This window comes from Muscardinus avellanarius, assembly GCF_963383645.1.
Source record: "Muscardinus avellanarius genome assembly, chromosome: 1".
Classification (NCBI taxonomy): Eukaryota; Metazoa; Chordata; class Mammalia; order Rodentia; family Gliridae; genus Muscardinus; species Muscardinus avellanarius.
Genome location: NC_137786.1, coordinates 27,520,617 through 27,536,957, shown reverse-complemented (window position 1 = coordinate 27,536,957; position 16,341 = coordinate 27,520,617). Strand labels below are relative to the sequence as shown.

The 16,341-nt window shown below is 39.2% G+C and overlaps 1 protein-coding gene across 1 annotated transcript in view; it reads right to left on the bottom strand.

Annotated features, from left to right (window-relative positions):
* LOC308263226 (cadherin-6) overlaps positions 1-16,341 on the bottom strand; it is a gene marked incomplete at both ends in the record, with an annotated part of 61,730 nt that overhangs the window by 26,430 nt on the left and 18,959 nt on the right. Inside the window, one exon of the mRNA XM_080696139.1 lies at positions 2,827-3,121. Coding sequence (XP_080552265.1) covers positions 2,827-3,121 — 295 coding nt within the window. The remainder of the gene's footprint in view (positions 1-2,826; positions 3,122-16,341) is intronic.

Here is a 16,341-nt window from a genome sequence, read left to right as displayed (position 1 = left end):
ACCATGATCTTAGTTTTGTATGATGCTTTCATGGCAAAGAAGTGGAGAACTTCAATAGGATGCTAGGTTTAAAAAGCCTTGAATTCTTCTCTCCCAAGGGATATAATTGAAGTTAATAGCCACTGTAAAGATTAGATTCGAGAAGCCTGGGAATGATCATGACTTTGAGTGGAGCTGATTGCATCCCATCTCCAACAATGGGACTTGACTGGACTCCTGCTGTAGTGGGTCTTTCAAGGTATCCAGGATTGAACTGATCAGCATCCTGAACCACTTTGTCTACAGGAACTAGTTTAGGAGCTGTCTAATCAGGGGTCCTCTTGGGTTTGCTGGAAATTCTGTCTCTGATGCTCTTTCTTCTGGGTTGTAAGGTGCTGATGTGAAACCACAGAGGCAACAGGCCTTTGTGACCTTGGAGATGCCAGCCTGTGGGCAAAACCGGAAAGGATTGAAGACTATCAAGAAGCAACCAGAACCCGGATCACATCTGTCCAAAGCCCACTTGACTTTTGGACTGTAGTAATATGACTAATAACTATTTTTATTGTTTAAGCAACTTTGAGTTGGGTTTTCTATTCCTTGCCCTCCTAAATAATAAATTCATCTGATATTTCAAAAGGTTGAAGAAATTGAACCTTAACAAAGGTAGTTTAAATTAAAGAATTAGCAGAAAGGCAGAGCATAAATATCTGGAAGCTGTAATTCCAAAAGATGATAATAATTAAATATACAAAGAAATTGATTGCATTATAGATTGGCATTTCTATTTTAGAGCAAACAGACAATTAGTAACTTTCAAAGTATCCCTAACTGCTCTGGAATTCCATGTCCATTATAATGTCTATTCTTACATGTCCATTTCACTGGAGAGAAGATCCATAGATTTTATTTGATTCTCAGAGAACTCTGTGACTTCCAAGAAGGGTAAAATTCTGATTAATAACACTTTGTGGCTGGATTTTGGTATTCCTATTAGGCAAACAGTTATAATACTGCTTAAAATTCTCATATTCATGAAAAGGGCAGGAAAGTGACATTTGGGAATATTATAATTGTTAAATTGCTTTTGTAATATCTAGCCAATTTCACTTATTGAACCAATAGATTGGACAATGTTAGGATTGGATGCACTGGATGTATCATGCTGATGGTTGAGACCTGGCACCCACCCTTGTAACTTAGCAGGGGAGATAGCGAGAATGAGAGCATCATTATGATTTTAGAGGGAGAGCTAATACAACATTTGCATTCGTACAGAATTGATTGTTCATAAAATAAGATTATCTGTATGTTTTAAGTGCCTATTAGTTGCCAGATATTGTACTCTGGGCTCTGAACCTGTTTTCTTATTTAATCCTCATGATAACCCTTAGGAGTTGACATTTATTATTTATTTTTATAGATACAGAACTGGAGGATCAAACAAAAAAGGATCAGAGAAATCAAGTAATTTGCCCGAGGCTACACTGCTGGCTGTTAGGAATGATAGTTTCAAATTGAGGTCTGCTCAATTCCAGAGTTCATTTTTACCTCCCTGCTGTTGCTCCACTAACTTTACATAATTTCTTTAAGATGATTTTATATGCCATGATAGCTGCATGCTAATTTATAATAATAATGAGTATATAATGACCACATGGAGACTGGGGGAAAACAAAACCCTTTCTTCCCTTTCTCAGGATATGTTGCTGCCAGCCACCTCCAAATCTTTGTAACGACTGCTTATAATGGCTTCCAATGTGAGTGGCATCCCTGAGAGTTGTACAGTATATGAACTGCACATCTGGTTTCAGGTAAAAAGACAACCTTGCATTAATTATTCTCCCCTTTTCCATCTAGAGAAAACACACACACACACACACACACACACACACACACACACACACACGTTTTCATTTTTAAAGAATTTCAGTTGCCCTTTTTGCTTTAGTGGTAGCTTATGATTTTTCTAACAAACAGAGTGGCTTCTAGCAATGGGATGAGCTATTTCCTCAGGCCAAAAATTTAGATATTTTACAACCTATTTCAAGAATTGGATATTTTCCACATCATGTAATTTCAGCCCTTCTGAGGAGGACACAGTAAAAATTAGAATTTGTCGTTGTCTCCAGTGAATTATTTTCAAGAGTGACATGGGTAGGATTATTTCTTAATTTAAATCCTGTTTACCCTCTCCCAATTTAAGCAGATTAAATATACACAGATTAAACTTTAAATTGGTAGTGAAGTTGGGCATATAATATTAACTTACCCTATTTATGTCACAGAAGTCTATTTCTACCAAATGGTAAAAGATAGGCTCTTATCGACATATCACCTACATATTCTTTATGAGATTTTTAGAAAACATTTTCTTAGATTCCCCCACCCCCAAATGTACAGCTACTTAAAGCAACCATCACTATCATTTAGACCGAACTGTGAATCCAGTCTTTTGTTTTCCATTGGGGAGTTTTTTCCCTGAGGTGCAATGCTAATGTTGTCTAAGAGAAATAGAGAAGACTGTTGTCTGACAGCCCAAGAAACGAAGTGAGAGCTCAGGGTGAGAAAGTAGATGAGATGGTCTCTCCTTGTACCTCCTCCTGCCACTTATCCTTAGAAGAAATGCTGTTTTATTTTTTGAACAAAATCACCAGGTGAGACTAGAGTAATATTTTGTAACATAGGTGCACTTACCTAAAGAACATATATGGATTGTTTGGAAATGTAGTACTTTGGGAATTTAGCATCTAAATTCTTTCCACCCAGTCAACTGAGCTGAAAGGAGGCTTTGCTCAGCGGATGCACTAGAGACCCAGCTCTTAGTTGGAATCTCATCTCACTCACCGACGTCAGACATTTCGGGAACAGTGGCTGTGTACACCTCCTTGGTGAATATTGGCTCATTGTCGTTGATGTCATGGATCTTGATGATGAATTCAGACTCGGGCTCCACGGGTCTCCCAGTCCTTCTGTTGATAGCTTGGGCTCGCAGGATGTAAACAGGTTTTTCTTCCCTGTCCAGCCTTTTGGTGGCTTGAATGTCGCCTGTGTTTTCATTGATAATGAAGAGATCTCCTGCTCCATCTCCTGAAAGGATATATTTAAGTGATCCATCTCCTCTATCCTGGTCTGAATGTAACTAGTGTAGAAAAAAATTAAAAAAAGGAAAAGTCAAGCATGTGATCCTAAACTGTTTTTGTCTTTACAATGCATGCTACGTTAATTTTCATTCAGTCTTTTCTAAAAGGCATACAAGTGCCTATGTCCATTCCACCCGGAATGCTCTCAGTCTTCTCCAAGGCATACAGATGTTTTTCTTTTTACTATTTACATAACCTCATCATAGTAAATGGCATTCATTACGGAACATGATTCCTTATAATCATAGAATTTTCCAGAACTGAAACAGAGTTTGGGGGAAAATTAAGTCATCTTTCTTCTTATTTTGGATGCCTAGGGACATGTAGCCTGGCTGGAATGAAGCTATTTTCACTACAGCTTTCTGAGTCTACTAAGACACTCTTCCCCATCAGTATGCACACAAACATATGAAACAATATGATATGCTATTAAAAAAGGACTTTAGTGTTTGAATCAGAGAGACCTGGGTTCATTCTGCCTCTGGGTGATTTTTAGGGAAGTAGGTAATCTCCTTGGGTCTTTAGTGATAGAAACTATAATTCCATTTCTTGGGAATATATGATTTTTTTAATATAATTCCACTTAAAGCATTTGAAAGACATCTTATGTGCTGCCATGAACAAGACCTTAAAAACTATCATACTAGATAATTTACAAGGTCCCTGAGAATAGTAACACTTAGCCATCAGATTTAAGTGGAAAATAGGAAAGGGCCTTCTACTATACCAGCCAGCCTACTGTTGAGGTAGGCTGTCATGAGGTGGGGTTGCCTGCTCCAGAAGGTAATCAAACAGAGTCTCTGACCATACTCTGTCTGTGGAATGAGCAGGTTTAATTAATCGAATGCTGGAATATACCATGGAAGCCAAAGATGCTGATCCCAGCTGCCTAAGATGGTCCATGTTCTCTACCCCAGAGATCATTTCTCTGGCATTGAGTTCCTGTGGTTTCCTCAATTCTCTTTTTCTCACCCAGCAAAAGTTGAAGTCTTCAGATCCCCTGACACTCTTTGCACATTTTCAAAATATGCTTTTTGTTGAGGAGGATCATTTAAAGTCAGAGTCATGGGTCTTAGGCATACAGATGGGCTAACTGTAGTTGGAAGACTTTTAAGCTCTACCTTGTTTTAGCTTCATCTAAACAGAGGATCAATGCATGGCATAACAACCAGAGCAGCAGCAGTGGCCTGTAAACGGACTCTGTGTCCTCTTCTTTTTTTTTGGTACTGGGTATTGAACCCAGGGGCTCCACCTCTGAGCTACCCCTCCTCCTGTCCTACTGCCTCACCATTCTTATTTTTTATTTCGAAATAGGGTTTTTCTAAGTTTCTGAAGCTGGCCTCGAACCTGCAATCCTCCTGTCTCAGCCCCCAAGTACTGGTATTACAGGCACACATTATCACACCCAGACTTACTCTGTGTCCTCTTGATTAATACCATATGAGATGCTCAGAATAGTGTCCACAAACACAATGGAAAATGGGATCTCCAGGAACAAAAGGACTTAGAAAGTGATCTAACCAGCCTTCCTAAATGTATGTTCCACGGAGTACCACTTAACCCAAAATGAAGAGGGAAAGGGTCCTGTGGTCCAGGACATTTCGGGAATACTTCCGACTCTGCCTCTTTCTTGGAATCATCCATTATTAACATATTAAATAGCGGCTGTAAATGCCCACATTTTGAAACTGTACTGGCTTTGTTTCACCTAACTGTCCCTGATTTTGTATCAGACTCCTTTATGGATACGATACATCTCGAGATGCCCCATGAGTAGTTTTCCAAGAAAGATTCTTAGGGAAACATGAGCTTCTTAATCCATGAGCTACTTTAATCTGTGTAGAGTCAAGAAACCTGAGGTTCTGATTTATATAGACATATCCAAAATCATGCCCAACTCGTGTCGGAGTCAGAAGATTAAAATGTGAGGACAAGAAGAGGCCCTTTAGATTACTCAGTGCAACGTCCTCATTTTCGGAGCTTGAGAGACGGTGTCCAATGCTACATCGCTACAGCTAGTTAATCGCAGTTTGGAAAATGAGAATATTATTCATACAATTAGTAGCATTGAAAGCAATTTGGCAGAGATAATGGAAGATAAATGCGAAAGGGGAGGAAATTGCTTAGAAGAGAGACAAATGCAAGAAGAAGTGTAAAACAAGAGCACTTCGTGATTTGTTTAATGTGATATGCCAAGAGAACGTGGAAGTCATGATGGCACCCACAGAGCCACCGGGGAAAGTTTAGCTTGCCATTGTCACGTCCTAATGACTGCAGAGTGCTCTTAAAAAGCCATTTCATTAACTCATGAGTAAAGCAACCTACGTTGCTGCCCTTCAGATCCTGGCTCCAAGGCAGTCTCGGCCAGCCACCTGGTCCCACGCAGAGGGTGCCTTGCAAGGCCTAAATGTAGGTCAAATTCACCCTCTTTCCCTCACTGAGCGTAAGACCACAGCAGAGCCAATTAGCCTTCCCTAGCCGGGACCCTTATCAGTCAAGTGGGGACAATCGATCTGCATGACAAGGCTTTTGTGGAGATCTAATTAGTGGCCATATACCAAGACCATGCTAATTGCCCCGTAAACATGCAATAAAAGTGCGATATGTGTTTTATAAATTATAAAGCACCTTCTATATTAAAGATACAGTTACGATCATCAGCTGTTAGTCCATAACCGAAATGTTTGGCTCTTATTCTGACTTTGAGAACTTTGCTTTGCGGACTTTGGAAAATGTACTTTTGCAAACTCCCGGTATCTCTGAGGTCAAAATCCATTATGAAAAGCCAGTATTCTTCTACCTGGTGGCAACTTCTGTCTTTGCATGTGATTTATTGTATTCTGCATTCCACTAGATTATAGACTCTCCTTGGCCAGTTCTTTCATCATTTTCAATCCGTAATTGTCGCACACTTAGTAGGTGAATACCGCATCTGGTCCCAAGATTTATTCAGGTAAAAGTAATCAGAAACTTATTTTTAGCTGTCAGGAGAGACCATTTCAATGACTTATAGAACAAACACCCGAGACGATACAAAGGCGCAGAGGAGAGACCCAGAAAGGGTGCGCACCGGGATTGCACTGAAGATCACAATTCTGATTTATCAATATTTGAAAGCTAAGGGGGAAATGAATTTCCTCACTCAGGTGTTGTGTGATAATAAAACAATTTAACCTCCTCTTCTCCTTCTCCCTCAAAGTGCTTTATCTGGTCTGACCCAGGACACGCCAGGCTGCAGTAACCTCCACCGGCCTTGGTGTTTCCTCTTCTCCTTCCGCTGAACTTCCCTGGGGCCAGTTCTTTTCTCTAGTCTTGGGGAAAAGAGGAAGCAGAAGACAGCAGTGCCGGGTGACAGCGGAGGCGACAGGCAGACATTAGGGGTTTATTGAGCACTTAGATTTTAATTGGATTTTTGCTTTTGTGATGTCATTCATCACAGGCCACTGTAAAAGACAGAAGTTAAACAACAACAAATAAAAGGTTGTGGGCTGCCCGAGGCGTATTTTTACTAATTTCAGTTTAATGGGGCTGTTCTATTAAGTTTAATCATCTGGTTCACTTTTAACGATTCGCCATCAAGTAAAAATTATCCACTTCCCCAGAAAGTCGCAGCTCACCTGTGGCTTCCTACTGTATCTGTGCCAGTCTCCGCCAGAGGAGCTCTTGTTTCTGTTCTTCTGTTCAGTTTTTCTTTGCTTTTTAATTATAAACAAGCCAGGCGTGGTGGCGCACGCTTGTAATCCCAGTACTTGGGAGGCTGAGACAGGGGAATTGCACGGGTTCGAAGCCAGCCTCAGCTACTTAGTGAGGTTCTCAGCAACTTAGTGAGACCCTGTTTCCAAATAAAGTATAAAATAGGTCTGGGGGTATAGCCCGGAATTAGAAAACTCCTGGGTTACACAACCTAGTACCACACACACACACACACAAAAAAAAAAAAAATGAGGGGTTTGGGCAGATAAATACAAGAGTTTGTACTTGTTGGCCTGGCCCCATCGAGGTGTCACTAGGTAGCCACTGCATCTTTGTCTGCAGTGCTGCATGTGACAGGGACTTAGCAACCTTTCACCTGCTGCACACGCCAACTCCCAAGTGAATTTTGAATTAAATTCAAGGGTGTTACAGTAATTGTATAGGTTTTTAATGGTCTATGAAGCCAGCTAATGCTGCTCTATGACTCCTATTTCCCGTGTGTCACTGGGTCACTATCTGAGTCAGTGACCACATTGAGTCTCCAAAGATTATGCGTTGTTGAGACAGGACACAGCCTAAATGAAAGTTTACCCAGATGGCACACGTAGGTACCTGCAATAGCCAGAAAGGAGCTTAGCGGAGGATGTGTGTGATGTTAGGCTGAAATTAAACACTGAATCATGGCTCGTATGTTTACAGAGTATAGTGCAAACAGAATGTGGGCTTTTGAGAAGGTAATGGTTGTTATTTGAGATGACCTAGGACAATCAGAGGACAACTGTGGTAAAGAGAGGCTGTCTGTCTGGGACAGAGGAGAAGAAAAAGGAGTTAAAGAAGAAAGAGAATTTGGGTGTGGTGGCACACACCTGTAATCCTAGTACTTGGGAAGTTGAGACAAGAGGATTGAAGGGTGAAAGGAATTTAGCCTCAGCAACTAATGAGACCCTATTTCAAAGTAAAAAATAAAAGTAGGACTGAGTGTGTAGCTCAGAGGTAGAATATCTCTGTGTTCAATCCTCAGTACTTCAAAGACAGGAGAGAATGACAGAGAGAGAGAGAGAGAGAGAGAGAGAGAGAGAGAGAGAGAGAGAGGCTCTTTGTGCTAAGCAGGTTGAATTTTATTTGACCATTTTAAGTTAATCTTTTATTAGTGTATTAGAATTATACAGCATAGTGAGGTTCATAGTGATATATTCCTATATGCACACATTATAACTCGATCTGTTTCCCTCCATGAATACTATTTTAAGTTGGGGAATAAACCTGTGATCAGGTTATGCCAAATTAAAACTTAACTGAATTTGGTATGCATACAGATGTTTGTATGAATTCATACACCTCTACATATAATGCATTTATATATAATGCTAATAAGTATACTTAGTGATGTAAAGGCTAGAGAGGGCATGCTGGGTTGATTTTGTTAGGAAGAAAATATGTTATGTGCTTGAAATCCATGCCAGGGATTAGAAATTGATTTTGTTTTAGAGAGTATAGGATTCAGTAAACAAATATTTTTTAAATAAAATTTCATATTACATATTTTCCTATGTTGTATTTGAATGTTAATGATTTAGTATGAGCTAGCTAATTTATATCTGATGATTAGTCCACAAATGAAAGGGTTGAGGGCAGCATATTACTGTGGCAGGGCGCTAGCTATTCCCTAAACCATTTGTGTTACTATAACACAAAGTTCACAAACAGGTTGCTCTGACAATTAATAAAGTAATGTAAAGAAAATGCTTAATAGAGGGGCTGGGTCAGAGAAAACGTCCCACAAATTACCTTTATGTTCATAAACATGAAGTTTTCAGAAAGTAGATTCTGAGAGTGGACTCAGGTATGAATTTTCTGATTTCTAGAAATCATACAATTAATTAAATAATTTTATTCTTCATTCTACCCCCTAAAAGACAGTTTTTATAATAATGAACCTTGCCAGCTATTCCCTTTCTACCTGTCCCTTAAGTGTTAGTGTCCCTTAGGTTTGAATCCCAAACCCTTGCCTTTTATATTCACATTCAACACACCTTTCCGAAAGATCATCTACTTATTTTCATGTATTCAACTAATATCTATGTGCCTTCAATGCTCCAGTCTACATATAATGCCAGGGCATGCCATTTTCTTGAGATCCACAGTTAAGGATGTAGTTTCCTCCCAGACAATATCTTAGATTCTTTATACTCAGTGTATTCCAGTCGACCTCCTCACCTTCCCTATCAGAAATTACCCTCCTCTTGTGTGTCCTATCTCTGTAAGGGCCACCAGGGAGTCATCCTAAGTCATCCACTCTCTTCCCATTGCCACATTCATTAAGCCACCAATTTCTACCTCTTACAAATATCGTGTGTGTGTGTGTGTGTGTGTGTGTGTGTGTGTGTGTGGTATTGGGAATGAAACCCAGGGGTTTTCTATCTCCTTGCTACATTCCCAGACCTGTTTTTATATTTTATTTAGAAACAGAGTCTCACCAAAAGCCTCACTAAGTAGCGGAGGCTGGCTTTGAACCTGTGCGATCCTTCTTTCTTTCTCATTCTCCCAAGTACTGGGATGACAAGCATGTGCCACCATGCCCAGTTTCTTACGTGTATCTTGAGGTAGAATTATCAGGAATAATTTTGAATTCCACTAATTCTACCTCCTACATATGTCTTGACTCACCTTAATTTCTCCGTTTCCACTGATGCTAACCAGGTATGGGTCACCACCATTGCTCACCTGTCTCTTGGAAGGAGGCCTTCCAAACACATACACAGGCCTCCTTTCTGTTTTCCTCGGTTACTAGATCAACCTAACAGTAATACTTACTCTCAGCACTCTCTTTTAAGTAAATCCTTCTGTGTCTTCTCTTTGCTTTTAGGATAAAGCTCTTTCATGGAGTCTCCAAAGACCACCATGGTTTGGCTCCTCTTGAGCATTATCAGCCACCATGTTTCTTTTAACCCTCCTTGCCTAGCCACACTCTACTTCTTACAGTTTCTTGAAGCATTAGTTTCTTTTACATCTAGGTCCCCTTGCATGTGGTCCGCGTGGCATAAAGTCCTTTTAGCACCTTTACCTGGTTAATCTGACTAATATGCCAGGTCTGCTTAATCTTCATGTCCTCAAGAGAAGCCTTCCCTGTGCTGCTTGACTAAGTCAGATTCTCCTGTGCACTCTCAATTCATTTCTCACAGAGCCATCAGCACATTCTATTTTATTTTTTTTGGATGACTCATTTTACAGCTGCTTCCCTAGCTAGACCACAAGTTCAAAATGGAAGGCACCAAGCCTGTCTAGTTTACTTCTGTATTCTGAGCACCCAAGATATGGGCAGATTATAGAACCTCAATAATGAACCATAGCAGCAAATGAATGGATGAGTGTTGTAAAGATTAACTTGGATATCAATGGCCGGTGAAAGCTTCTGGAACATGGAAGACAATCAATAAAACTTGATGTCCTCCATCTCTCCTTTCTTGCTTGAATTTAGGGATAACCATGAATACCAAATAATTAAACTACGGAGAACATGGTAAGTAAAACTCTGGAGAACAGCGTGGAAGGAACTTGAAGATTGGATAAGATGAAATCAGGAAATTTGTGAGTTCTTTGATGGCTTAGGAAGACTCCTTGGAGGAGCTTAGATTACTGATGGGAGAAAAATGACTTTGCAACCAGATGAGCACATGGCATGGTTTCAAGACTCATTCCTGAGGTCGCTGAATAATTCAGCAATTACTATCAAACACTAGGTGCATGGTCTAATCTGAACAATCTGAGGGTGTAATTCAAACTATTGCCTGCCTCAGACCTGATAATTTTATTCAATAATCAATTAAACATCAGTAAAATAATAAAACAAGTATGTATGGGATTTATTGACAAAAATACTCCTAAGTACATTAGTTCATTGATCATTATAAATACATTGAGGGTTGGGTCAGAAGTCACCTGCTAATGGTCCAGTGACAAGGTTTTACTGAGCCCGATTTCAACTATCATTTGGTTGCAGAAACTAATAGAAGCACTCCATTTCACAGAAACACTGTTCCATTAGAAAATAATAATTTAACTGTCAACTAAGACCATTAAAAACATTTTTGGCCTTGAGAATTGTATACAGCAATGCATAAAAACATCTAATACCTGCCTTCTTTTTTATTTTTATTTTTATTTTTTACGATACTGGGGATGGAACACAGGGGTATTCTACCTTCAAGTTACATGCCCAGCTCTACTTATTATTCTTTATTTTGAAACAGAGTCTCACTGAGTGGCAAAGGGCCTCACTAAGTAGCTGAGGCTGTTCAAGAACTGCAATCCTCCTGTCTCAGCCTACCAAATGCTGGGATTACAAGTGTGTGCCACCATGCCTAGCTTAATACCTGTCTTTTATATTTTTATTTTTTGTACTTTTTTTTTTTGCAGTACCAGGGATGGAACCCAGGGGCATTCTACCTCCAAGCTACAGTTCAGCCCTGTTTTTTATTCTTTATTTTGAAACAGGGTCTTATTAAGTCGCAAAGGGCCTCGCTAAATAGCTCAGGCTGTGCTTGAACCATGATCCTCCTGCCTCAGCCTCCCAAATGCTGGGATTACAAACATGCACCACCATGCCTGGATATTTTTTATACTTTTATTGGTGCATCATAGTCTCACATAGCGAGAGTGACATCCATGCATCTTAGGCTTGGAAATATTGACTTATATATAAAAGATGCTGAATAAAAGCAGAAATCAGATACCTGAGTCCTGTTGTTAAGTATTAGTTAGGAACAGCAAGGTAAGTAAACTATGGAGAACAGCATGGAAGGAACTTGCAGATTGGATAAGATGAAATCAGGAAATTTGTGAGTTCTTTGATGGCTTAGGAAGACTCCTTGGAGGAGCTTAAATTACTGATGGGAGAAAAATGACTTTGCAACCGTATGAGCACATGGCATGATTTCAAGGCTCAGTGTGGGAGAAAATCAGGGAGGCCTTGAGTATGTGCCTGGGGTAATAAAAGCCATAAAGTCAGCAAAAATAGAAATGCTCCTTCCCTTGAGTTGCAGGGTCACATATTTCCTCACACCGCACTCAAATGTGCGAGGGAAGATGCTGCTTCTTTATTATTATATTTTTTATAGCTTATCCCGCAAGCCCTAGTCCCATTGAATATTAGGAACTCGATATAGGTTGAATATCGAGTCACAAATTTAGTGCAATACAATAAAGTCTGCCTGATTCAATAATACGGTTTCTTTAGATAACTCTTTCAGATAAAGCCCCAGTCTTTCTACTTTCCTTATCCTCCTGTGTGACACCTGAGCAGAAGGAGAGCATCCCATGTGGCTGATGTCTACGGGAAATTTGGAGACTTATATACCCAGGGGAAGTCCTTGTCTTACCCTCTGGCCCCTCAGTCTCTAGCTGATATATTTCATCCTTTGCTTTTCTCAGCGGCATCTGCAGTTTTGGAAGGTGGAATCATGACCTTGGCTCTGCAGGGCCCAAGGTCACTGACTCCATCCTGCCTCCCTCATCGGCATCACATACCCCTACCTGTAATCTGTGATCTGTGAGCTTACATTCAGTACTATGAACATTCATTAAAGACTCATGTGTACCAAAAAATGTTTTAAGTGTTGAGCTCCAAAGAGCTATCTAATTTGTTGTTTTTCAAGCCTATACACTACTGATGTTTGAGCTGGATCTGTTTGGGGGGAGCTGTCTTGCACATTATAGGATGTGTGGCAGCATCCCTGGTTCCTACCCACTAGGTACCAGTAGCACCTTCTCAACCAAAATGTCTCTATATGTTGCCATGCATTTTTGGGGGCCACAAAATTGAGAGTGCTTCTATCTATCTATCTATCTATCTGTCATCTACCATCATCTATCATCTACCTATCTATCCTTCCATTTTTCTTCTCAATGTAGACCAAATAATTTTCAAGTACACTTAAAGAATACCAAAAGGTATTTATTTGCAGAGATTCCACATAACCCACTCAATTCAATCTTTTCTTTTGTTAGATTTAATAACAACTGAAACAGACCTGGTGCGATGTGGAGGAGAAATTCTGAACAAAGTGCCAAAAGCAAAAGAATTTTACGTCTAAATGCAGGAGAGATTTATTAATTCCCTTGACATTTATCTTTTACACTCAATACCTTGAATTTAATGTCAAAAGTACCAGACTACTAAATGAACGGAACTTTATTACTACAATAGTTGTGGTAGGCAGAATAATGATTGCTCCCAAAGATGCCTGTGTCCTGTTTCCTAGAACCTGAGATTCTGTTAAGTTATGTGGCAAAGAACTTTGCGCACGTGGTTAAGATAAGGATGTTAAGTTGGAGACAGCATCCAGGTTATCCAGGTGAGGCCAAGGCAACCAATCACAGGGATCTTCATAGGGCAAAGACGTAGGGGAAGAGTTGGCACCACAAAGGAAATGTGATAATAAAAGCAGAGGTGGGGTGGGGAGAGTTTGGAGATGCTGTTCTGCTGTCTTTGAAGATGGACGAAGGGGCCACGGATCAAGGAATGCAGGTGCCTCTAGAAGCTGGAAAAGGCAAGGAAACAGATTTTCGCCTGGACCCTTGGGAAGCACACCTAGCAGACACTTTGATTTTAGTCCAATGAAGCACATTTCAGACTTCTGACTTCCAGCACTGAAAGGTGATAAATTTATATTGTGTTAAGCCACTAAATTTGTGGTAGCTTGTTACAGCAGCGGTAGAAAGCTAATTGAACGTATTGAAGTTCACTGGGCGCCAGGCACTGCAGGAATGCTTTCTGTGCCACACTACGTAGTCCTCACAAGGCCTCCAGGAGATTGCCTGTGCTTTCTTATTGTTTCAGATCAGGAAGCTGAGATTAGGGAGGTCACGTGATTGACTCAAAGTTAAGGGTGGGGCCAAGAATGCCCCAAGCCTGGCCTGACTCCAGAGTTTGTGCTGGTTCAGAGCATGTCGCCAGAGTGATCCTCCCCACAACGACTATGAACATTTCTGGATTCTTTGCATTTATTATATTAGACCCCAGGCTAAGTTATTTGTAAATTCATTGGCACAAATGATACAAACCGCAATAGATGTTATTGTTCATTTGGGATTTATCAATTAAACAAATGCCTTTTGGTTTATTAACTGCATGAAGTGATTTCCCAAAAAGGCCTTGTTTACTGCCTTCTGCTTGGCTTTTGAAGTCCAAGGTCCTTTTTGTCTTGGCAGACGATGACATTAGTCTCAGCTCCTGCTTAGTCTAACATTTTCATTTTCAAAAAGCCAGTGGTAAATCAAGCTAAGAGCCAGATTCTCTGTCAAAAACTGATTTATTAAAGCATTGTAACTCACCAGTTATAATCCTACTTTTTTTTGCCTTACAGTGTAATCTCTTCAGCCATTGCACACACGCATGCACATGCACACACGCAGTTGCACACACCCACTCGCACAAATGCCACTCCCCCACCCTCTCTTTCTCCTCTCTGACACATACGCCTTGAAGAAAAATATAAATAGATAAAATGTAGACATTTGAGTCATGATGATTCAAATTGAAGGCATTTTTTAAAAAATGTGTTTCTTAATAGCTAATGGATGTTTTCCAAAATGTGTTTTTCTTGAAAGGTAAAAATACATTTTGAATACTATATCCTTATATGTTGACTCTTACTTAGGACCTAAAAAGTCAAAGCTCTATCTTTGTGAAACAAGTAGTTTGCTGGAGGGAGGGACCGCTTCTTATTCAAATTCATAACTCTGAAGCATTCTGAATGTGCACAATAAATGATGATTAGATTGAATTCCATAACCCGCTCATATAGTCAAGGAAATAATGGTGAAACATTCTAGGGAAGAAGATTATGAGCTCATTTATGAGTTTTTTTCTTACTATGGAACCCGCTATAAGTTCTTTTTTTTTTTTTTTTTTTTTTTTTTTTTTTTCTTTTTTTTTTTTTTTAATTTTATTTTATTGGTGCACTGTAATCATACATCATAGTGGGATACAAACTTTTGTAGACATACATGCACACATCGCCCAGTCAGCCCCCACCCGATCCCCACCCCATTCTCTCCCCATCCCTCCCTCCCATGCTTGGCTTAGTGGTTGACATCTAGTATTATAGCAATTTATCCAAAATTAAAAATGATAATCTCACATAACAGTTTCATTTGTCTGATACCAAGCTTTTGATGACTTAAAGATAACATTTTAATATTTCTTTTTGCTTTCTTTCTTACCAGAGCATATTTTTTTTCTGTTTTTTTAGGTGAAACTATCATATATTTATTTTTCAGAAAAAAATCTATCCTGATATGGAATATGGACTCTAGATACCCAAAACAATCTCGAAGCAAAAACAAAGCTAGAAGATGTATATTTTCTGGTTTCAAACCATATAAAGCTACAATAATTAAAACAGTGTAGTACTGTTCTAAAGGCAGATATATAGACCATTGGAGTTAAATACAAGCCTAGAGCTAACTTCTTCCCTATATTGTCAAGTTATTTTTGACAAGGTTTCCACGAAGATTTGGTGGTGGAAATAATAATATTTTAACTAAATATTGTTGAAAAATAATAATTACATGAAAAAGAATAAAATTGGGCCCTTACCTAATCCCACATATAAGTATTAACTCAAACTAGATAAAAGACCTAAATATAAATCTTAAGACTATAAACTTTTAGGAGAAAATCTGGGTCATAAAACCTCACAACATTGAAATTAGCAGTGATTTCTTGGATATGATTTCAATGGCACAGGCAACAGAAGAATATACAAACTCCCTAAAAAATAAAAGAAAATATTGTATATCCAAAGACAATGTAAACAGAGTTAAAAGTTACTAATAGAATTGGATAAAATATTTCCAAATGCTATATCTGAAGGTATATTAATATTCCAACTAGAAATCCTAAAAATTAACAACAATAAAGGCAAACAATACAATTTAGAGATAGGTAAAAGACTAACTTAAATAATGAATCTCCACAGATAACCAATCTTAGTTGTCTGTTGGATGGAAACTCTTGTTTCTCTGGTTCTGGTGAGTGTTACCTATTTCTTCTTTGTAGTTAATCTCTTTGAGTATTTTCTCTAGCGCTGGTTTTGAAGACATAAATTCCTTCAGTTTCTGTTTGTCATGGAAGCTTCTTATTTCTCCATCTAATTTGATAGAAAGTTTTGCTGGATAGGAAATTTTTGGCTGGAAGTTGTTTTCTTTCAGAGTTTGGAATATGTTACTCCAAGCCCTTCTGGCTCTCATGACTTGGTTTGGGAAGTCTGGAGTGATTCTAATTGGTTTGCCTCTGAATGTCACTTGGCCCTTTGTTTTTGTTGCCTTTAAGATTCTCTGCTTGGCTTCCACATTGGTCATTTTGACAATTATATGGCGTGGGGATCCTCTTCTCGGATCCTGTCTAAAGGGAGTTCTATAAGTTTCCTGGATCTGTGTATCAACCTCTTGCTCTATATTTGGAAAATTTTCTGCTATTACTTCCTTGAAGAGATTGTTGATCCCTTTGGTATCACTTTCTTTT